At 42.2% G+C, this 24,972-nt stretch overlaps 1 protein-coding gene across 5 annotated transcripts in view; it reads left to right on the plus strand.

The window, feature by feature from the left end:
• The window catches only part of MYO16 (myosin XVI), a 669,347-nt gene that overhangs the window by 418,420 nt on the left and 225,955 nt on the right, over window positions 1-24,972 (plus strand). For all 5 annotated transcript variants that reach the window (XM_073614485.1, XM_073614486.1, XM_073614487.1 and 2 more), the window contains exon 17: window positions 12,365-12,467. In XM_073614485.1, the coding sequence (XP_073470586.1) occupies window positions 12,365-12,467 (103 nt within the window). The remainder of the gene's footprint in view (window positions 1-12,364; window positions 12,468-24,972) is intronic.

A 24,972-nucleotide genomic window follows, 5' to 3' on the forward strand; every position in this document is an offset into this window, starting at 1 on the left:
ATGGAGCATACACAGGGTCCCAATTTCCGACCATAAGCTCTCATCGGACTTTTGCTGGCGGAATTTCTGATCGTGTGTACGGGGCATTACATTTAAGGCTGAGGCAACAAAGCGTAGGCACCATCCGCTAGCGTCTTGCTCCCACCTTTTCAACCTAGAGCAAGTGACTTTGCACTGCTGCTCCTGCCTTTGCAGTGCTTTGAGGATTCACTATTCTCTGGTCTTATGCCACTGCCTATTTTCAGTGTCTTGGTCACTTTCTTCCATCTACGAACCTCCTCACCATCAGCTGCCTGGGCTTGTGAGTAAGTAGGGCGTTGCTTTTTCTGAGACATATGTACAAAAATGTCTCTTACAAAGGATAGGTTCACGGCATCTGGTTACCTCGGCTTCTACTATTCCATTGTGCATAGGTGCGATTTCTCAGTATCCCAAGAAGGGTCCAATATTAATCCTGGAACCCCTATTTATTTATTGTAGCGTTGTCCTCATCAAAACCTTAAATAGCTCCAAAGCATGAGGCTGAGACTTCCCAGCCAGAAGACCATTAATATCTAATTTGGATTGTTTTATTGGTTAATGCTCAATTAATGCAGCAATCTGCTCACAGGGGTTCCCAATGTGCTCTGATGACTTCCACAACTAAAAACTTTTTTTATCCCAGTGGACCTCTACCTCCAAGTGTGCCTGAAGCCCCTATTGCTATCTGATTCAGACTCAAGAGTCCTCACAGCCTTCTCCTGAAAAGCCTGTGTTTCAACAATTCCATACAAATCAAGGATCAGCCAGCTGTTCCAGGCATAGGGTCTTTTAGAGCTGTTGCTTCTAAGATCTTCACTCTATATAAATTCTTCCTCTATGAGGACTAGGGAACAACCTGTGAAATCATGGCTTACTCCTGACCATGTGAAGGAGCTTTTTTGAGTTGTCTGGAGTAACTTCAGGTCCCTTATTGGGGTTGCCTCCATATCACTGAATCCATACCATTGTTGATCAACTCTCATAAATGAGACTGCTCCATCCCGAGGTTAAACCCTCATGTCCTGGAGCTTTTGGATCAATTGTTTGAAACCCTTTAGTTCAGTGATATACTCTTGCAAGTATCTAAGCTGGTATCTTGCATGGATATTAAGTCTTAGATGTGTAGGGTACTTTGGCTTCATACCTGGCATGTCAAAGATACACAACATTTCATTTAATCACTTTTCAAGGGTATGCATCTCTTTATTTGTATCCTTGACACTGTTATTCCTGATACCTTCTAGTGCTCAGAATGTGTACCTGCCTCAACACTGGAGGTTTTAGGACATGGTAGAGGAAACTCATTCTTCCCTTACTACTATATTGGCAGTAAAAAAAGCTTTAGCCAGCTGCCTTGATACTGCACTTTGTTCTAACACTATATACGTGTCTAAACGATGCATCAAATGCTATGAGCATCTCCAAATGTCAGAAACCATGAATTAAACTGAGACAGAAGTACAGTTAAATCTCACTTGTTTAAAAATAATAAAAAAGTTAAACAGAGTAAACGTAGTCAAAACATAGCCAGAGTTCAGGAACTGGAACAGATAGTCAGACAAGCCAAAATGTCAAGGAGCCAGAGATGAGCGTAGTAGAACAGCAAGCAGGATCTGAAGCCAGAAGGAATGTCAGCCAAGCAAGTCATTAACAGGAACACAGGAAAGCTTCTCTAGAGATGTGACCCAGGCGCAGAGATCATTTGGGCTGGACGGCTTAAGTAGGCAGGACTGACGAACAGGATATCATCAACAGGTGAGTCACTGTGGAGAGATAGGAGCTGGCAATTAGCCGACAGCTGAGTGGCTAGCTCAGAGAAGTAAGGGCTGAGCCCAGCCCTGACACCAAACTTCTCCGAGCTTAATGTCTTTTTAAAATACCTTTATTTCAACTCATAGAAAAGTAACCGTGTATGTTGTTTTATCTCACTGTGCAAAACATACATATGCTGACAGTAATACCATGAAGCAGATGGCCACAAATTCAGTGGAAAAAGGGTAATAATTATTACTGCTGACAGTTAACCTGAGAGCACTAATGGGAGCAAGCACAAACTGCTGACACTGTCACATCTATGTCTGATAATACCCCTTGTAAGACCTCTGGTCTTTCTAAATGTTTAAAGACTAAATATATTTCACCATATGGAAAGCTAAGATTTTTGAATTTGAAATGTTCTAAACAGTTTGAGGAATGCAAGGCTTTTGATTCCAAATAATATCTAACTTTTAAATGCAATATAAATAAAACTAACCTTTGACGTTTAATAGTGGTGGTATGTTAATGTTGGACATTCAGACAAACTGATCATTGACAATTCCTGTTAAAATCACACATTGATTAGTTAACTTGGGTTCAGAACACATGGAGCTGAAGATAGCTACCATACTAAATAATTACACTATAAATACCTATGAGAACTCCACAGTAATAGGGAGTATCAATATCTCTGTGGAAATTACACAGACAACCCCACTGTAGAAAAAGGAGAAGATTTAGAAACTGGTGTGCCAAATGAGCAAGTAAGTACAAGTCAAACCGGGACTTTTGAGTTTATATAATAAAAGAACAAATTTCAAGGAGTGGAAACTGCATTTATTTTTCTACATACTCCCCTGCTACATGTATACACTTATCCCAGCATTTAACTAATGCCTGGAAAGCTTCAGGATAGAAAGATTTGTCTGTACGCCTGAACCATCCTAGGACAGTCTGCTTCACTTAGTCATCAGGAAGATTCTGAAAGATTCATCTCTTGTACATCCATTATCTAGGATCAGGAATTCCACGTGCAGAATGTTCACAGGAATGGCTGCTGTGGGCTGGGAACCACCACGGGCTGAGATCGTCACTGACAGACGTACAGCCACCTTTGAAACATTTACACCATTCAGATGTCTTACTGCGGCTAAGCATCTCATCACCGTACTGTGCTTGAAGTCTACTGCAGATATCCGTGGGTTTTATGCCTTAGTGCACAAGAAACTTCATCACCACATGCTGTTCCATGCACTCACTAACACTGTTGTCTGCCATCTTGATAAATGGTCTCTGGACTGGCCGGCGACATGTCCTATCAGTACTAGTACACAATTGCCACTTACTATTGCGTGCTTGCATCCCTTTTTATACCTGATTCCTGTAAAATTAAAAGTCCCGGTTTGATTTGAATGCCCCTCGTGACTTTCAGGTGTTTTTTTTTTCTTAATCCAGCGATTAAATAGAGTGAAGTGGGTATAAAGCAATTTGAAGGAGGAGCTTTAAAAAAATACATACCTCCAATAAATGCTGTTTTTCATATCTGCCTGGAGTCCTGCTTCAGACATACACTGTACATGAGCTTCAGTTCCTTGAGTTTTTTAATATTTCAGGATTAGGGATGAGCCGAACACCCCCCAATTAGGTTTGCAGCAGAAAATGCAAACAGGCAAAAAATTTGTTTGAACACATGAACACTTGAAGTCTATGGGACACGAACGTAAACAATCAAAAGTTCTAATTTTAAAGGCTTATATGCAAGTTATTGCCATAAAAAGTGTTTGGGGACCCGGGTCCTGCCCCAGGGGACATATATCAATGCAAAAAAAAGTTTTAAAAACGTCCGTTTTTTCAGGAGCAGGCATTTTAATAATGCTTAAAGTGAAACAACAAAAATGAAATATTCCTTTAAATATTGTGCCTGGGGGGTGTCCTTAGTATGCCTATAAAGTAGCACATCTTTCCCATGTTTATAACAGTGCCACAGCAAAATGAAATTTCTAAAGGAAAAAATGTAATTTAAAACTGCTTGCGGCTGTAATGTATTGTCGGATCCCAGCATATAGATAAAAATACCCAAAACACCAAAAAAAATGGCATGGATGTCACCCCCAAAATCCATACCAGGCCCTTAAGGTCTGGTATGGATATTAAGGGGAACACCCTTAATTACAATATATATATATATACAATATATATATATATCTATCTATATATATAGATATAGATATCTATATCTATAGCTATATATATATTATAATATAGTAGATATTAAGGGGAGCACTCAAATTTAAAAAAAAAAATGGTGTGGGGGTCCACCAGGCCCCCAGGCACTATATACTCTGAACAGCAGTATATATTCTATACGGCCTGCCCTATATACTCTGCAGAAAATTGGGCCTTAGGTGTTGGTGATGCCAGAACACTGTTACTCTTGTTGGGCGCAGGAACGGGCCCTGCTGTGAAATATTATATAAAGAATTGTAATTACATGCCCCAGTTAAACAGGGGCACAAAAATTGGGCCTTTGGTTGTGGTGGTGGTGCCACAACACTGTAAACCTTCACAGTTACTCCTGTTGAGCGCAGGAACGGTCCCTGTGTTGAAATATTATATCAAAAATTGTAATTACAGGCCCCTGTTAAACAGAGGCAAAAAAATTGGGCCTTGGGCGGTGGTGGTGGTGCCACAACACTGTAACCCCTCACACATACACTTGTTGGGCACAGGAATTGGCCCTGCTGTGAAATATTATATCAAAAATTGTAATTACATGCCCTGTTAAACAGGGGCAGAAAAATTGGGCCTTGGGTGGTGGTGGTGGTGGTGGTGCCCTAAACCAAAAATATTGTTGGAAGATAGCATCATCAAGATTGAGGAGGAATAGGACAGTCAGCATAGGCAGTCTTCAAGGAATCCCACATCCTTAGCAAATTCAATCAGTTACATCAGCATCAGTTGCTTGTTAGCTGCTGATCCAAGACTGATTCATTTTTATGAATGTGAGCCTATCAATGGAGTCTGTGTACTGGTGCACTCTTTGATCGGTTACAAACCCTCCAGCAGCACTGAATGTGCGTTCAGAAAGCATGCTGGATGCAGGACAGGCCAGTAGCTCAATTGCATATTGAGCAAGTTGTGGTCAGTGGTCCATCCTCAAGACCCAGTAACCCAGTGGATGCTCTGTTGGAAAGGTCTCCAAGTCTGCTATTGCCCCCAGATATTCCTGCACCATATAATGCAGATGCTGGCAATGGTTGCTTGAACCGACCAGACCTTGGTGCTGAGGACTGAAACATTTTTTAAAGCATCGGTCAGCCGGCCACCTTCTCCACTGCTCTTCCTCTGACAAAGCCTCAGCAACACGTTGTCCAGCACCAGGAAAATGTAACCTCCCAGGGTCTGGAAATGCATTGCGCAAACCTTTCTTTAAGGCCTTCTGAAAATGTTTCATCCTCTGCTCCCTCTGCGAAGGCAGGATGAGTTCTGCAACCTTACCCTTGCAACAAGATGGATCAAGAAGGGTTGCCAGCCAGTAATGATCCCTCTCCTTGATACCACGAATCCTAGGGTCCTTTCACAGGCTTTGCAGAATCAGGGAGGCCATGCAGCATAAGTTTGCAGAGGCATTCGATTCTGAGTCCTCTGGGTCACTGAGCATGACGTTGTCAGGAACTACCTCCTCCCAGCCACATACAACTCCTTGGGTTTCTGGGGACTGAAGACCATCCCTTGAAAACTGCTGCTGAGTCTTATCCTCTACATCCATACTGACACAATGCTTCTCCTCCTCCTCTTCTTCCTGTGTGTTTGGCGGGCTCGCAGGAATGCTATCTAGATAAAGGGGGCCTTGAGAGGTAAGGAAGTCCACCTCTTCCTCCCGCTGTTCTGCCTCAAGTGCCCTGTCCATGATTCCACGAAGCATATGCTCCAACAGACTAGAGGGACAGTGTCACTGATGCATGCATTGTGGCTAGTCACCATCCTTGTGGCCTCCTCAAATGGTGACAGGACAGTGCATGCATCCTTGATCAGTAGCCACTGTTGTGGCGAAAAGAAGCCAGGCTCCCCTGACCCTGTCCTGGTGCCACACTTGCACAGATACGCTTTGATGGCCCTTTGCTGTGTGTGCAGCCCCTGCAGAATTGCCAATGTTCAGTTCCACCTTGTGGGCATGTCACAAATGAGGCGTTTGGTGGGCAGGTTGCATTCCTTTTGAATGTCAGCCAGCCGAGCACTGGCATTGTGTGACCGGCACAAATTACCACATACTTTTCTGGCCTGCCTCAGGAGATCCTGTAAGCCTGGGTACCTGTTTAAGAACCACTGCACCACCAAATTCAGGACGTGCACCAAACATGGAACATGGGTCAAGTGTCCCTGTCGGAGGGCGGAGAGAAGGTCGGTGCCATTGTCACATACAACCATTCCTGGCTGAAAGTGGCGTGGCATCAACCACCTCTGAGCCTGCCCCTGCAGAGCTGACAGAATCTCTGGGAGGGGGTGGAGGAGAGAGCTGTAGCAGAATCACCACTAGATTTTTGGAGGTGTGGTGGCAGAACAAGCTCCAACAACACTGAACCCTGTCCTGCATCCTTCTCAGCTGCCAGCAGAGTTACCCAGTGTGCCATGAAGGAAAAGTAACGCCCCTGCCCATGCCTGCTGGACCAAGAGTCAGCGGTAATATGAACCTTACTGCTGACCGTCCTGTCCAATGAGGCCAAAACATTGCCTTCCACATGCCGGTAGAGAGCCGGAATGGCCTTCCATGAAAAGAAATGGCGTTTTGGAACCTGCCACTGAGGTACAGCACATTTCACAAATTCATGACAGGGGGCAGAGTCTACCAGCTGAAAAGGCAGCAGTTGCAGTGCTAGCAATTTGGCCAAGCTAGCATTTAGACCTAAGCATGTGGATGGCTGGGACCAAATTTCTTTTTACGGTTCAGCAACTGGGGTAGGGAAATTTGCCTGCTAAAATCAGATGGTGGTGTACTGCTATGAGATTGCCTGCAAGTACTTGGGACACCTATTGCTATACCTTCATTCCTCTCAGTGCAGGTTTTTGAGAGGACTGGAGGTATAGTAGGGTTGGAGATCCCAGCTGAGGAGCAAGGAGAAGTCCGCCATCTTCTTTGATCCGGGTCTTTCAAGTGCCGTTGCCAACAGACTGCATGGCAAGTCATCATATATCTGATCAAACATGTGGTGCCCAAGCAGCTGCTGTTCTGGCCATGCTTGATCCGCTTCAGACCTAGGTTGTAAACAGCAACGGTACGATCTGCTGCACACATGTCGAAAAAGGCCCACACCGATGAACTTTTAAAAGTCAGTGGTGAGTCAGCAGCGACCTGCACCTGCGGAGCTCTGTGGTGTGATGCAATAGGGTGGCTGCCTTAAGCTGGCCCCTAGAGGACATCCCACCTCATTGGAGTTGTACCTCCTCCTCCTCTCTTCTCTCAGGCACCCAAGTACAGTCAGTGACCTCATCACTCCCTCCCTCCTCGTCACTGGAGCAAACTTGGCAGTATGCTGCAACTGGGGGAACATGACTGCCAGTTTTTTGTCCTTCTTGGGCACCCCCTTTCTCTAGGCTCACATTACTCCCTTCCTAAACCTGGGAACCAACATCGGAGCCTTCAAGTCGCTGCTCATCCTCCAGCAGCATGTGCCCGACACTGTGGTCGAATAACTCTGGGGACTCCTCAGTGCATGATGGTAGGGCTATGGAAGGAATGACTGTGGACAAGGAGCCAGTAGAATAGGCCACTTTGGTAGTTATGATGGAAGGCAAACTACTCTGAGCCTGGGTGACAGAGGATGAGGAGGATGAGGACGGCTTTGTTATCCACTCCACCAACTCTTCTGCATGTTCTGGCTCAATAACACAGCCAGCAGCAGAAAAAAAAGGACAATCGTGCCCCACGGTCACCTGCAGAGGATGCATCATGTCCACGACCACCACTGCTGACTGTATACACAGAGGCTGCTTGCCCTCTTTTAGTGGCCTTTGAGCATCTGCCTCTCCTTGGTGGCCTTCTGGACGTGATGAATTTTTTGTTTTGCAGCACCACACTACACTGTATTAGATACTGTGTACACTGCCTGAAGTGTATTAAAAACTGTACACACTGTATTAGATACTGTGTACACCACCTGCACTGTATTAGCAACTGTACAATGGCTGCACTGTATTGTATACTGTGTACACCACCAGAAGTGTAGTAGAAACTGTACACATGGTATTAGATACTGTGTACACCACCTGAAGTGTATTAGAAACAGTACACCACAGAATGCACTGTAGATATAGGCTACACTGGATGCAGAGTGTACAGTGGGGACGGAAAGTATTCAGACCCCCTTAAATTTTTCACTCTTTGTTATATTGCAGCCATTTGCTAAAATAATTTAAGTTCATTTTTTTCCTCATTAATGTACACACAGCACCCCATATTGACAGAAAAACACAGAATTGTTGACATTTTTGCAGATATATTAAAAAAGAAAAACTGAAATATCACATGGTCCTAAGTATTCAGACCCTTTGCTCAGTATTTAGTAGAAGCACCCTTTTGATCTAACACAGCCTTGAGTCTTTTTGGGAAAGATGCAACAAGTTATTCACATCTGGATTTGGGGATCCTCTGCCATTCCTCCTTGCAGATCCTCTTTAGTTCTGCCAGGTTGGATGGTAAAAGTTGGTGGACAGCCATTTTTAGGTCTCTCCAGAGATGCTCAATTGGGTTTAAGTCAGGGCTCTGACTGGGCCATTCAAGAACAGTTATGGAGTTGTTGTGAAGCCACTCCTTCATTATTTTAGCTGTGTGCTTAGGGTCATTGTCTTGTTGGAAGGTAAACCTTTGGCCCAGGCTATGGTCCTGCACACTCTGGAGAAGGTTTTCATCCAGGATATCCCTGTACTTGGCCGCATTCATCTTTCCTTCAATTGCAACCAGTCGTCCTGTCCCTGCAGCTGAAAAACACGCCCACAGCATGATGCTGCCACCACCATGCTTCACTGTTGGGACTGTATTGGACAGGTGATGAGCAGTACCTGGTTTTCTCCACACATACCGCTTAGAATTAAGGCCAAAAAGTTCTATCTTGGTCTCATCAGACCAGAGAATCTTATTTCTCATCGTCTTGGAGTCCTTCAGGTGTTTTTTAGCAAACTCCATGTGGGCTTTCATTTGTCTTGCACTGAGGAGAGGCTTCCATCGGCCCACTCTGCCATAAAGCCCAGACTGGTGGAGGGCTGTAGTGATGGTTGACTTTCTACAACTTTCTCCCATCTCCCGACAGCATCTCTGGAGCTCAGCCACAGTGATCTTTGGGTTCTTCTTTACCTCTCTAACCAAGGCTCTTCTCCCCCAATAGCTCAGTTTGGCCGGACGGCCAGCTCTAGGAAGGGTTCTGGTTGTCCCAAACGTCTTCCATTTAAGGATTATGGAGGCCACTGTGCTCTTAGGAACCTTAAGTGCAGCAGAAATTTTTTTGTCACCTTGGCCAGATCTGTGCCTTTCCACAATTCTGTCTCTGAGATCTTCAGGCAGTTCCTTTGACCTCATGATTCTCATTTGCTCTGACATGCACTGTGAGCTGTAAGGTCTTATATAGACAGGTGTGTGGCTTTCCTAATCAAGTCCAATCAGTATAATCAAACACAGCTGGACTCAAATGAAGGTGTAGAACCATCTCAAGGATGATCAGAAGAAATGGACAGCACCTGAGTTAAATATATGAGTGTCACAGCAAAGGTTCTGAATACTTAGGACCATGTGATATTTCAGTTTTTCTTTTTTAATAAATCTGCAAAAATGTCAACAATTCTGTGTTTTTCTATTAATATGGGGTGCTGTGTGTACATTAATGAGGAAAAAAAATAACTTAAATTATTTTAGCAAATGGCTGCAATATAACAAAGAGTGAAAAATGTAAGGGGATCTGAATACTTTCCGTCCCCACTGTGTGTATATATATATATATATATATATATATATATATATACACAGTATTTCACAAAAGTGAGTACACCCCTCACATTTTTGTAAATATTTTATTCTATCTTTTCATATGACAACACTGAAGAAATGACACTTTGCTACATTGTAAAGTAGTGAGTGTACAGCTTGTATAACAGTGTAAATTTGCTGTCCCCTCAAAATAACTCAACACACAGCCATTAATATCTAAACCTCTGGCAACTAAAGTGCGTAAACCCCAAAGTGAAAATGTCCAAATTGGGCCCAATTAGCCATTTTCCCTCCCCGGTGTCATGTGACTCATTAGTGTTACAAGGTCTCAGGTGTGAATGGGGAGCAGGTGTGTTAAATTTGGTGTTATCGCTCTCACTCTGTCATAGTGAGAAGTTCAACATGGCACCTCATGGCAAAGAACTCTCAGAGAATCTGAAAAAAAGAATTGTTGCTCTAAAGATGGCCATAAGAAGATTGCCAAAACCCTGAAACTGAGCTGCAGCACTGTGGCCAAGACCATACAGCAGTTTAACTGGACAGGTTCCACTCGGCATGGTTGACCAAAGAAGCTGAGTGCACGTGCTCAGCGTCATATCCAGAGGTTGTCTTTGGGAAATAGACGTATGAGTGCTGTCAGCATAGCTGCAGAGGTTGAAGGGGTGGGGGACAGCCTGTCAGTGCTTAGACCATGCACTGCACACTGCATCAAATTGGTCTGCATTGCTGTCATCCCAGAAGGAAGCCTCTTGTAAAGATGATGAACAAGAAAGCCCGCAAACAGTTTGCTGAAGACAAGCAGACTAAGGACGTGGATTACTAGAACCATGTCCTGTAGTCTGATGAGACCAAGATAGACTTATTTGGTTCAGATGGTGTCAAGCGTGTTTGGTGGCAACCAGGTGAGGAGTACAAAGACAAGTGTGTCTTGCCTACATGATGGTAGGAGTGTCATGGTCTGGGGCTGAATGAGTGCCGGCACTGGAGAGCTACAGTTCATTGAGGGAACCATGAATGCCAACATGTACTGTGACATACTGAAGCAGAGCATGATCCTCTCCCTTCGGAGACTGGGCCGCAGGGTAGTATTCCAATATGATAATCTCCAAGATGACCACTGCCTTGCTAAAGAAGCTGAGGGTAAAGGTGATGGACTGGCCAAGCATGTATCCAGGCCCAAACCCTATTGAGCGTCTGTGGGGCATCCTCAAACGGAAGGTAGAGGAGCGCAAGGTCTCTAACATCCACCAGTTCTGTGATGTCATCATGGAGGAGTGGAAGAGGACTCCAATGGCAACCTGTGAAGCCCTGGTGAGCTCCATGCCCAAGAGGGTTAAGGTAGTGCTAAAAAATAACGGTGGCCACATAAATTATTGACACTTTGGGTACAATTTGGACATTTTCACTTAGGGAGTACTCACTTTTGTTGCCAACGGTTTAGACATTAAGGCAAGGCTGCGTGTTGAGTTATTTTGAGGGGACAGCAAATTTACACTGTTATACAAGCTGTACACTCACTACTTTACATCGTAGCAAAGTGTCATTTCTTCAGACAGTGACATGAAAATATATAATAAAATATTTACAAAAATGTGAGAGGTGTACTCACTTTTGTGAGATACTGTATATATTAATACACAGTATATTAATGTATTAATACACCGTCTGAATTGTATTAGAAACAGTACACTACAGAATGCACTGCTGTAGATATAGGCTATACTGGATGCAGTGTATATATATATATATATATATATATATATATATATATATATATATATATACACTAGACTATATATATATATATATATATATATATACACTAGACTGTATATATATATATATATATATATATATATATATATATACACACACTAGACTATATATATATATATATATATATATATATATATGTATATAACACCGCCTGAAGTGTATTAGAAATAGTACAGCACGGAATGCACTGTAGATATAGTATGCAGAGTACATATATATATATATATATATATATATATATGACTGTTTATATATATTAATGCACTGACTGAATTTCGAGTAAACGCTGAATATATAGTCTATGCTAAATTCAGAGTATATAAATATATACTAGACTGCCTGTATATATATATATATATATATATATATATATATATATATATATATATATATATATATATCAAATACACTGCCACTAACTGAATAACCTGCCTGCTTAATCTAAATTAAGCTATCTCTCTGTCCACGCCAACAACACTACACACGGCTGCTGTGTAAGCAGCCTTATATAGTGTGGGGTATGGACTTAGTCCCCCTCAGCCATGATTGGCGGAAGGCACCCCATAATGTTCGCTTTTTGGCGAAAGGGCGAACACCTGATGTTCAAGTCAAACTTATGTTCGACCCGAACATTGAGCTCATCCCTATTCAGGATACATGATAAAACAAAGAAATTGTTTGCTTTTATTCTCTATCGCTTTTTGGGACAGAGACCAGTGTGTGCAAAATGTAAAAACATACAGGTTTGTCTCATATAGTAGTAAATATATCAGATAACCACATTATCTTGATTGTAATTCAAAGATGTTCATTATGCGATTTTTCTCTGCACAGGTATCTGAATCAGACTAAGCCGGAGGAGCTGCACAGCACACAAAACAGAGAGAAGTTTGCTAACTTCAAACAAGCGCTGAATGCTCTGGGGTTCAATAGTCTTGTAAGTCAAATTCGTGTGACTATTAATGATATAGATGAAAATGAATGATGTATATAAAAGAGTCTGTATTAATCAGGTGTTAGCTTTGAAATGTCCTGTTTGTTTTTTTTTTAAGGTAGAAAAAATCCAGCTGCAGTTCTGTTGACCTGAGCCAAAGAACCTATGCATGTATTTATACATGTTTATATTTTGCTTGATTTTGCTTAATGTTTTACTATAAGGTATATTGGAGTCGACTGTCAAGGCCCATAATAAGTCTAACATGCGAACAGACAAAAAATTTGTTCGAACACGCAAACACCATTAAAGTCTATGGGACACGAACATGAATAATCAAAAGTGCTAATTTTAAAGGCTTATATGCAAGTTATTGCCATAAAAAGTGTTTGTGGACCTGGGTCCTGCCCCAGGGGACATGTATCAACAGAAAAGAAAGTTTTAAAAACGGCTGTTTTTTCGGGAGCAGTGACTTTAATAATGCTTAAAGTGAAACAATAAAAGTGAAATATTCCTTTAAATTTTGTACCTGGGGGTGTCTATAGTATGCCTGTAAATTGGCACATGTTTCCCGTGTTTACAACAGTCCCTGAACAAAATGACATTTCTAAAGGAAAAAAAGTAATTTAAAAGTACCCGCGGCTATAATGAATTGTCGGTCCCGGCAATATACATAAAAGTCATTGAAAAAAATGGCATGGGATTCCCCCACAGTCCATTACCAGGCCCTTTGAGTCTGGTATGAATATTAAGGGGAACCCCGAGCCAAAATTAAAAAAAATAAATTGCGTGGGGGTCCCCCCAAATTCCATACCAGGCCTTCAGGACTGGTATGGATATTTAGGGGAACCCCCACGCCAAAATTTAAAAAAATGGCGTGGGGGTCCCCCTCAAAATCCATACCAGACCCTTATCCGAGGCACACAATCTGGCAGGCTGCAGGAAAAGAGGGGGGGATGAGAGAACGCCCCCCCTCCTGAACCATACCAGGCCACATGCCCTCAACATGGGGAGGGTGCTTTGGGGTAGCCCCCCAAAGCACCTTGTCCCCATTTTGATGGGGACAAGGGCCTCATCCCCACAACCCTAGCCCGGTGTGGGGGTCTGCAGGCAGGGGGCTTATCAGTATCTGGACAAGTATCTAACAAGGGGACCTCCAGATCCCGGCCTCCACCCCTGTGTGAAATGGTAACGGGGTACAAATGTACCCCTACCATTTTTCAAAAAAAGTGTGAAAATGGTAAAAATGACATGACACGGCTTGCTCTGTCGATGGATTAAAAAAGAAAAAAAAAAGCCGCCACCAGTCTGCCGTAATGACCGTCCTCTCAGGTGACAGCCACAGTCAGGGGCCACACGGTGATGTTGCTGGTTGACCCCGCCCCCCTCTGATGCACAGGGACATTCCTATGGCTTCCCCGTAGTGTCAGGGGGGCGGGGCCACACAGAGACATCCCCTTGTGACCCCGCCCCCCTCTGACGCACGGGGACATCCCTATGGCTTCCCCGTAGCATCAGAGGGGGGGCAGGGTCACCCTGTTACGTCACCGTGTGGCCCCATCCTCAGTTATAAAAGAACTGTCACCTGAGAGGACGGTCATTATGGCGGGTGCCTCCCATGGAGGTGGATCGGTGGCTGCGTGCAGGTTTTTTTTTTCTTTTTCGGTCCATCGGCGGAGCAAGAGAAGAAGAAGAGGACTTCGTGGGACATTTTCCTTGTCAAAAGAAGTTTATTGAGTATACAATATTATAAAGATACATAAAGTAAGTTTACAAGGATCTATAAAGTAAGCTCATTGTTTTACAGTAGGGATTATATAGGTAAATATCATGAAATTTCAAATATTAAACATTGGGTTCACGTAAACCTAAATTAAAGATATATATCATTTCCTTAGTTACTTTTGTAGGTATTTAAATGATTTATACCTACTATATATATTGTTTACAGGTAGAGTGTATATAGGTCAAATAAATTCTGATAATGAGCTTTAATCGTAAGGTGGAGAAAAGGAAAGAGAAAGAAGAAAAAGGGTAGAAAGGCAGAGGTATGGTCCACAAGGTTGTCCCGCTCGTCAGGTTATTATTCTTTTTAGTTCTCATTGAAGCCTTAGAATGGGTGTCTCTGTAAGTCATTTAATCTGTTACCATGGCAACAGGACAGAGTCATTGAAATTTGACAGGAACTGTTGTTTTATCCAAGGATGCCAAAGTTTTTTAAATTTTGGAATTTGATTTTGATCGATGGCTACCATCTTAGCATGGGACATTGTATTATTCATTCTGTGAATTGTTTCTGCTAGTACCAACGTAGGAGATTTCCATGCTTTGGCCACTGTTTGTTTTGCAGCCGTTATTAGTTGGATCATAAGTTTGAATTGAGATAGTGTTAACCATTCCGGTTTTAGATTAAGTAAAGTTATATATGGATCTGGTTGTATTATTTTTTTAAATATTTTAGATGCAATCACGAAGACTTCCTTCCAGAAGGTTTGGATTACTGGGCACGTCCACCATATGTGTAAATGTGTGCCTATTTCTGGGCATCCTCGAAAACAAAGAGCTGAGGTATTAGGTGAATATTTTGCCACTCTAGCGGGTACAAGGTACCAGCGAGTTAGGACTTTATAATTTGTCTCCAGTGCTAAGATGTTGGGTGAGGATGACTTAGATGTGAGCCATATGTTAGACCAGTCCGTGTCTTCTAAAGTTCGTCCCAGGTCCTCCTCCCACCTCTGAACGTAAGAGGGTCTATTAAGATTTACTACTCCATATAATTGATTATAAAGTGATGAAATTGTACCTTTAGCAAATGGATCTTTTGTACAGATTGATTCAAAAATGGATAATTGGGATAATGGTGTATCCCCCTTTAGGAATGGTGTATAGAAATTTTTGATTTGGAGATATCTAAATATCTCAGAGTTTGGTAGATCATATTTTTCTCTAAGCGATGGGAATGAAAGGAATGGTTTAGATGCTATGAAGTCATTTAGTGTCTGAATGCCTGATGTTGTCCAAGCTTTAAAAGAATTTGGGTAGATCCATGCCGGATAAAAGGCCGGATTTCTGATAAAAGAAAGGAGAGGATTGTGTGGAGATTGTAACTGATATTTGGTTTTTAGTTTATCCCAGAGAGATAAGAAGTGTTTAATTATGGGATTATGAATTTTAAAGCGGTCTTTAGGATCAAGCCATAACAAGTTTGATATTAATAGAGGGTCATTTTCTGAAGCCTCTATAAATACCCATAATGGGATTTCCTGTTTTGCATGGTATTTGGACAGACTGGCCAAATGTGCTGCTCTGTAGTAGTTAGTAAAATTAGGGTATCCCAGGCCTCCTTTATTTTTTGGAAGATGTAGTGTGTGTATAGGTATACGTGGTTTAGAAGAGCCCCATATAAATGAAGTTACTCTTTTTTGTACTATTCTCAAAAAATAGGAAGGAATTGGAATAGGGAGGACTCTGAATAGATAAAGCAATTTGGGTAGAATAGTCATTTTGATTGCATTAATCTTCCCTATCCAGGATAAAGGAAGTTGCGACCATTGTTTTATTAGATTTGTGATCTGTCTTAATACAGGAGGATAATTGGTTGAGAGTAAGTCAGAATGAGATGCTGTTAAATGAATTCCAAGATATGGGATTGATTTTTCTGCCCATGTGAATGGGAGTGCAGCCCTAGCCGGGATCAATTCCATGTTTGTGAGCGAAATATTAAGCACTAGGCATTTCTTAGGATTAATCATAAGGCCGGATAGGGCTGCAAATCCATCAAGAGCTGGTATTAAGTTAGGACCAGAGACCTGTGGTGATGATAGAAAAAGTAATATATCATCTGCAAATATACATAATTTGTGTGTAATACCTCCTACTTCAATGCCAGTTATAGTTTGGTTTGTTCTGATGTATTGGGCCATGGGTTCGAGTATAAGGGCAAATAATAAGGGAGATAATGGGCAACCCTGTCGGGTACCTCTTTCGATATTAAAGGCATCAGATTTGTATCCAGCGTATTTTATATAGGCTTTGGGTTTATTATATAATGCTTTGATCCATGTTAAAAAGTGGGGTCCAAAACCCCATTTTTGTAATGAATATTGCATATATTGCCAGGATACTGTGTCAAATGCCCTCTTAATATCGAGAGATAGAAAACATAAAGGGATTTTCCGTTTTTTAGCAATATGTGCCAATAACACTGCCCTGCGTATATTATCGCCTGCCTGTCTATTTGGCATGAAGCCTACTTGATCTCTATGTATTAATTTTCCTATAATGCTATTGAGGCGTTTTGCTATTATTTTTGCTAATAATTTAATATCAAGGTTTAACAGAGAGATAGGCCGATAATTCACACAGGAAGTATCATCAGAAAGGGGTTTTGGGATCATACAAACAATTGCCATTAGTGTTTCTTGCCGAAAAGAATGTCCTTCTAGAAGTTTGTTAAAAGTTTCAGTGAGAATGGGAGAGAGTATTTCTGATAATGTTTTATAGTATAAAGCCGAGTAGCCGTCTGGGCCTGGTCTTTTGTTAAGTTTTAGGTCTTTTATGGCGTTAGCAACTTCATCTATAGTTATAGGCTCATCCAAACTGCTTTTTTGATTCTGAGACAACTCAGGTAAGGTTATTTTTGAGAAGAAGGATTCAGCCTCTGTAGGATTAAATTCATTGTTTGTCTTGTATAAAGTTGCGAGATGTGAGTGAAATTTATGGACTATTTTAACTGGATTACAAGTATAAACATTTTTTGATAATTTCAAACGTATTGGTTTGAAAGATTTGTTAGTTGAATTTAATGCCCGAGCCAAATATGTACCTGGTTTGTTTGTATTCATGTAGAAATTGTGTTTGGAACGTTTGAGGGATTTATCAACTGACTCAGTGAGAAATAGATCGTATTCCAATCTAGATTTTTCCAGATGAGATTTTGTACTCTGAGATGGATTATCTTGGAATGATATGTAGGCTGCATTAAAATTGAGTTCTAGTTTTTTTGCTAGATTTTTGCGTTCCCGTTTAAATAGTGCCATTTGTCTTTGTATTGTACCATGCAAGACAGGCTTATGAGCTTCCCACAGTGTTATTGGGGAAATGTCTGTTATATTATTAATTGATATGTATTCCTTTAAAGCTTGTTCAATGGCCATCTGATGTAGTGGGTGTTTGAGCATTATGTCCGGTAAGTACCACGTTGGGTCATGCGCTTTTGATATGTCTGAGGCTATAGTAGTGTATACTGCATTAAGGTCAGACCACGGAATCTGAATTATATCTGATGCAATAATTTCTGGTATCATTCCTATTGTCAGAAAAATATGATCTATTCTGGTGAAGGTTTGATGAGGGTGCGAGAAATAAGTGAATTTCTTTTTCATTGGGTTACTTTCTCTCCACGAATCTACCAGATTGTATTTGGAAAGAAGTTGAGAAAAAGGTAATCTAGAGGTTATTTTGGATGGTGTAAAAGGTGATTTATCTAGAAATGGGAGGAGGACCTGGTTCGAATCCCCGCACATTATCACTGTTCCTATTTTGTGTGTATTAATCACTTGTAATATATGTGAGAGGAATGGTGTAGGTTGTTTGTTAGGAGCATAGTAGGAAATCACCGTGATTGCTGTATCCATTATATAACCCATGAGTATCAGGTATCTACCGTCTGGGTCTTTAATTTCTGATGATAAGGTGAATGGTGTGGATCAGTGAAATGCAATTAGAGTACCCCTTTGTTTGGTACAGGCAGAAGCCGTGTAAATTTGTTGATAAAAAGGAGAAATATATTTTGAAGTAGAATCTTTGGTGAAGTGTGTTTCTTGGAGGCATACTATGTGAGCCTTCTTGTTATGGAAAGTACGGAAGGCTTTGGTCCTTTTTTGAGGGACATTTATTCCCTGAACATTCAGGGAAAGTATATTCAGTGGTGCCATGGCAACAGATCAAATAGTTTTGACTTACTTTTTGTTATGCAGAGCTGACTGCGCAGATCAACCTGTGTGGACTGAAGAGATGAAAAGATAGAAAAGAAACCAGTGAATTCTGGAGTAAAGAGTAAACAAAAAACATATGAGATTAGATGATACATTGTATAAATTATTTTTTGCAAGTAATCACAATTTACCCGTGAAAGAGAATAAATATCTCTCTCAGGGGAATAAGTGCCTTCGTCACACTCCCACATAATATGGTTGGGAGAATGAGGAGGGCTAATGGGGGTACACGGATCTTCCGCTTACAGGAGAGAAGTGCTATGTCAAAAGACATCAAAATGATGATTCATTAATTGGAGTGCAGAATATAGTTTTTGTTGAAATTATTTATTCCAGGGTGGTTGTATATGGTTAGTCTTGCCCTAGGCTAAATAATTCAGTTAGAAAGGTACTGTTAATAACTTTGGTATTGATGAAGATAGTCTGAATTATTTTGGGATTTTAACCCTTTTAGAGTAAACAATTACATATTGTATTCATATGTAACTGTTTAGATATGTTAACTCATAAAATTGAGGTTGTATTGCTTCAGATTAGAATAAACAAAAACATAGTTCTAGGAACTAGTTAGGTACTAATATATTTGTTTTAAGAAAAGAAAGAAAAAGCTTCCATTACTTCTGGATTATTGAGCATATTTGTCCTAAAAAGTAATAAATCTATTGTTATTACCTGAAAATATATAACTGAACAAGAATTTCCTTATTTCACTTATATATTCTAAGGCTATATGAATCAGAAGTAATAAGAAATATAACTGGAATATAACTTGATCCCATACAGTGTGTGACTATCAGAATGCAGTTACATTCAGTTATAAATACAGGTTTTTTATAGAGAACCATCTCTTAGTATAATAAATGAAGAGATATCAGGAATTAGGATGTTAGTCCATTGAATCTTCTTGGTCCATGGATGATGTGGCATAACGGCCTCTTTTGTGAGAATGATGATTCCCATTTTGTTCTGAAATTTTCTGGGTGCTGCCTGAAGGTGAAGATGATGCCATTCTTCTGCGTGTGGGGGTGTTGCTGCTTGTGGGTTCTGTCAGATTTAATTTTAAAAGGGTTTGTTGTAGTTCATCTGCTGATCTGCTTCTGTAAATTGTACCTTGGTAGTTAAATCTGACTGAAAAGGGGAAGCCCCATTGATACATAATGTTGTGGCGTTGCAGTTCCATTAGTTGGGGTTTCATGGATCGTCTTTTAGTAATAGTAAGTTGGGATAGGTCAGCAAAAATTTGATAATTGTGTCCTTGAAAATTAAGTTCCTTTTTTTCTCTTGCAGCAATTAGTATTTGTTCTTTCGTTCTGTAATAATGAAATTTTGTGATTATATCACGTGGGGGTCCGTCTTTCTTTTTGGCTGTGAGGGCTCTGTGTACTCTGTCCAGTTCTAAACGTTCAATAGGGATATCTGGCTTTAGTTCTTGTAATAGAGCAGTAATAGTAGATTGCAGGTCTGTCACAGTTTCAGGTATTCCCCTTATGCGCAAGTTTGAACGTCTGGCTCCATTTTCGTAATCTTCGAGCTTAGTTTGAAGTATTAAATTCTCTTCTTTTAATTGTTCCAATTCTGTTATATTTTCTTGGGTTGTAATTTCAAAGTCATCAATTTTTATTTCTAAGGCCACGGTGCGGTTTCCCAGCTCTCTTATTTCTTTGGTTAGGCTGTTTGTTATTTGGTCTGAGGTTTGTTTTAAAGCCTTATGAAGCATCTTTTCAAATTGTAATAATATTACTGGGGATGCTGAGGAGGCTTGTGGAGATGTTTGTGAGAGGATTTGTTCTGTATCTGACTCAAATGGAGAGCCTTGCTGTGACATTTTCTGTCTGTGAGAGCGCCCTGATGCTGTATATTGTGAGTAGGGATGAGCCGAACACCCCCCTGTTCGGTTCGCACCAGAACATGCGAACAGGAAAAAAGTTCGTTCGAACATGCGAACACCGTTAAAGTCTATGGGACACGAACATGAATAATCAAAAGTGCTAATTTTCAAGGCTTATATGCAAGTTATTGTCATAAAAAGTGTTTGGGGACCTGGGTCCTGCCCCAGGGGACATGGATCAATGCAAAAAAAAGTTTTAAAAACGGCCGTTTTTTCAGGAGCAGTGATTTTAATAATGCTTAAAGTCAAACAATAAAAGTGTAATATCCCTTTAAATTTCGTACCTGGGGGGTGTCTATAGTGTGCCTGTAAAGGGGCGCATGTTTCCTGTGTTTAGAACAGTCTGACAGCAAAATGACATTTTGAAGGAAAAAACTCATTTAAAACTACCCGCGGCTATTGCATTGCCGACAATACACATAGAAGTTCATTGATAAAAACGGCATGGGAATTCCCCAAAGGGGAACCCCGAACCAAAATTAAAAAAAAAAAATGACGTGGGGGTCCCCCTAAATTCCATACCAGGCCCTTCAGGTCTGGTATGGATATTAAGGGGAACCCCGGCCAAAATTTAAAAAAAAAATGACGTGGGGTTCCCCCTAAATTCCATACCAGACCCTTCAGGTCTGGTATGGATTTTAAGGGGAACCCCGCGCCAAAAAAAAAAAAAAAAACGGCGTGGGGTCCCCCCAAAAATCCATACCAGACCCTTATCCGAGCACGCAACCTGGCAGGCCGCAGGAAAAGAGGGGGGGACGAGAGTGCGGCCCCCCCTCCCTCCTGAACCGTACAAGGCCACATGCCCTCAACATTGGGAGGGTGCTTTGGGGTAGCCCCCCAAAACACCTTGTCCCCATGTTGATGAGGACAAGGGCCTCATCCCCACAACCCTGGCCGGTGGTTGTGGGGGTCTGCGGGCGGGGGGCTTATCGGAATCTGGAAGCCCCCTTTAACAAGGTGACCCCCAGATCCCGGCCCCCCCCTGTGTGAAATGGTAAGGGGGTACATAAGTACCCCTACCATTTCACGAAAAAAGTGTCAAAAATGTTAAAAATGACAAGAGACAGTTTTTGACAATTCCTTTATTTAAATGCTTCTTCTTTCTTCTATCTTGCTTCATCTTCTGGTTCTTCTGGCTCTTCTGGTTCTTCCTCCGGCGTTCTCGTCCAGCATCTCCTCCGCGGCGTCTTCTGTCTTCTTCTCCTCGGGCCGCTCCGCACCCATGGCATGGGGGGGAGGCTCCCGCTCTTCTCTTCTTCTCTTCTTCTTTTCTTCTTTTCTTCTTTTCTTCTCTTCTTCTTCATTTTCTTCTCCGGGCCGCTCCGCAATCCATGCTGGCATGGAGGGAGGCTCCCGCTGTGTGACGGCGCTCCTCGTCTGACAGTTCTTAAATAACGGAGGGGGGCGGGGCCACCCGGTGACCCCGCCCCCCTCTGACGCACGGTGACTTGACGGGACTTCCCTGTGACGTCATGGGGAATGCCACAGGGAAGTCCCGTCAAGTCACCGTGCGTCAGAGGGGGGCGGGGTCACCGGGTGGCCCCGCCCCCCTCCGTTATTTAAGAACTGTCAGACGAGGAGCGCCGTCACACAGCGGGAGCCTCCCTCCATGTCAGCATGGATTGCGGAGCGGCCCGGAGAAGAAAATGAAGAAGAAGAGAAGAAGAGAAGAAAAGAAGAAAAGAAGAAAAGAAGAAGAGAAGAAGAGAAGAGCGGGAGCCTCCCCCCCATGCCATGGGTGCGGAGCGGCCCGAGGAGAAGAAGACAGAAGACGCCGCGGAGGAGATGCTGGACGAGAACGCCGGAGGAAGAACCAGAAGAACCAGAAGAGCCAGAAGAACCAGAAGATGAAGCAAGATAGAAGAAAGAAGAAGCATTTAAATAAAGGAATTGTCAAAAACTGTCTCTTGTCATTTTTAACATTTTTGACACTTTTTTCGTGAAATGGTAGGGGTACTTATGTACCCCCTTACCATTTCACACAGGGGGGGGGCCGGGATCTGGGGGTCACCTTGTTAAAGGGGGCTTCCAGATTCCGATAAGCCCCTCGCCCGCAAACCCTCACAACCACCGGCCAGGGTTGTGAGGATGAGGCCCTTGTCCTCATCAACATGGGGACAAGGTGTTTTGGGGGGCTACCCCAAAGCACCCTCCCAATGTTGAGGGCATGTGGCCTGGTACGGTTCAGGAGGGAGGGGGGGCCGCACTCTTGTCCCCCCCTCTTTTCCTGCGGCCTGCCAGGTTGCGTGCTCGGATAAGGGTCTGGTATGGATTTTTGGGGGGACCCCACGCCGTTTTTTTTTTTTTTTTTGGCGCGGGGTTCCCCTTAAAATTCATACCAGACCTGAAGGGTCTGGTATGGAATTTAGGGGGAACCCCACGTCATTTTTTTTTTTAAATTTTGGCCGGGGTTCCCCTTAATATCCATCCCAGACCTGAAGGGCCTGGTATGGAATTTAGGGGGACCCCCACGTCATTTTTTTTTTTTAATTTTGGTTCGGGGTTCCCCTTTGGGGAATTCCCATGCCGTTTTTATCAATGAACTTCTATGTGTATTGTCGGCAATGCAATAGCCGCGGGTAGTTTTAAATGAGTTTTTTCCTTCAAAATGTCATTTTGCTGTCAGACTGTTCTAAACACAGGAAACATGCGCCCCTTTACAGGCACACTATAGACACCCCCCAGGTACGAAATTTAAAGGGATATTACACTTTTATTGATTGACTTTAAGTATTATTAAAATCACTGCTCCTGAAAAAACGGCCGTTTTTAAAACTTTTTTTTGCATTGATCCATGTCCCCTGGGGCAGGACCCAGGTCCCCAAACACTTTTTATGACAATAACTTGCATATTAGCCTTTAAAATTAGCACTTTTGATTTCTCCCATAGACTTTTAAAGGGTGTTCCGCGGCATTCGAATTTGCCGCGAACACCCCAAATTGTTCGCTGTTCGGTGAACTTGCGAACAGCCAATGTTCGAGTCGAACATGAGTTCGACTCGAACTCGAAGCTCATCCCTAATTGTGAGGTGACTGGAGCTGCTTTAGTTGCAGTGAGTGCCTGTGAGCTCTTTGTGAGGTGATTTTTATTTCTGCCACGGCTTCCTCCCAGTACCATATTTCCTGCCCAAACTTTCACAGTTTGTTCCCTGGGGCAAAAAGGTTCAAATGGATACCTTTTGAGCCTGCAGGCTCCGCTTTGTCCTTCTCTTCTCTCCTCAACGGTGTGGAGCTCTAACAATGCATGTCTGCTCCGCTAGGCTCCTCGTGGGACATTTTAATCTTTTTATTTTTTAATAAAGGACTTGTCATGTAATTTTTACCATTTTCACACTTTTTTTGTGAAATGGTAGGGGTACCGTTACCATTTCACACGGGGGGGAGGCCGAGATCTGGGTGTCCCCTGGTTAAAGGGGGCTTCCAGATTTCGATAAGCCCCCTGCCTGCAGACCCTCACAACCACCGGGCAAGGGTTATGGGGACAAGGCCCATGTCCCCATCAACATGGGGACAAGGTGCTTTGGGGGGCCACCCCAAAGCACCCTTCCATGTTGAGGGCATGTAGATTTTGAGGGGGACCCCCACGCCATTTTTTAAAAAATTTTGGCTCGGGGTTCCCCTTAATATCCATACCAGACCTGAAGGGCCTGGTATGGAATTTGGGGGGACCCCAATGCCATTTTTTTTTAAATTTTGGCTCAGGGTTCCCCTTAATATTCATACCAGACCCAAAGGGCCTGGTAATGGACTGTGAGGGAATCTCATGCCGTTTTTTTTTGTTTCAATGACTTTTATGTGTATTGCCGGGACCGACAATTCATTATAGCCGCGAGTACTTTTAAATTACTTTTTTTCCTTTAGAAGTGTAGTTTTGTGCAGGGACTGTTGTAAACACGGGAAACATGCGCCACTTTACAGGTATACTATGGACACCCCCCAGGTACGAAATTTAAAGGAATACTTTGGTTTTATTGTTTCACTTTAAGCATTATTAAAATCATTGCTCCCGAAAAAACGGCAGTTTTTAAAACTTTCTTTTGCACTGATACATGTCCCCTGGGGCAGGACCCAGGTCCCCAAACACTTTTTATGACAATACCATGCATATAAGCCTTTAAAATTAGCACTTCTGATTTCTCCCATAGACTTTTAAAGGGCGTTCTGCGGCTATTCGGCAAACAGGTGAACACCCAATGTTCGAGTTGAACTTACGTTCGAGTCGAACTTATGTGTGAACTTATGTGTGAACATCGGGCTCATCCCTAGTCCAGCTTCAGCTAATCAAAGTGGACTTTAAAACCGGTTCAATACCGGGCAATTTCACCCCCTTCCTTCCCAGGCCAATTTTTAGTTTTCAGCGCTGTCGCACTTTAAACGTCAATTGCGCAGTCGTGCGACGTTGTACCCAAAAAAAATTGACGTCCTTTTTTCACCACAAATAGAGCTTTTTTTTGGTGGTATTTGATCGCCTCTGCGGTTTTTATTTTTTACGCTATAAACAAAAGAAGAGCGTCAATTTTGAAAAAAACACAATATTTTTTACTTTTTGCTATAATAAATATCCCAATTTTTTTTTTTTAAAAACACATTTTTTCCTCAGTTTAGGCCGATACGTATTCTTCTA

This window comes from Aquarana catesbeiana, linkage group LG02, assembly GCF_042186555.1.
Source record: "Aquarana catesbeiana isolate 2022-GZ linkage group LG02, ASM4218655v1, whole genome shotgun sequence".
Taxonomy (NCBI): domain Eukaryota; kingdom Metazoa; phylum Chordata; class Amphibia; order Anura; family Ranidae; genus Aquarana; species Aquarana catesbeiana.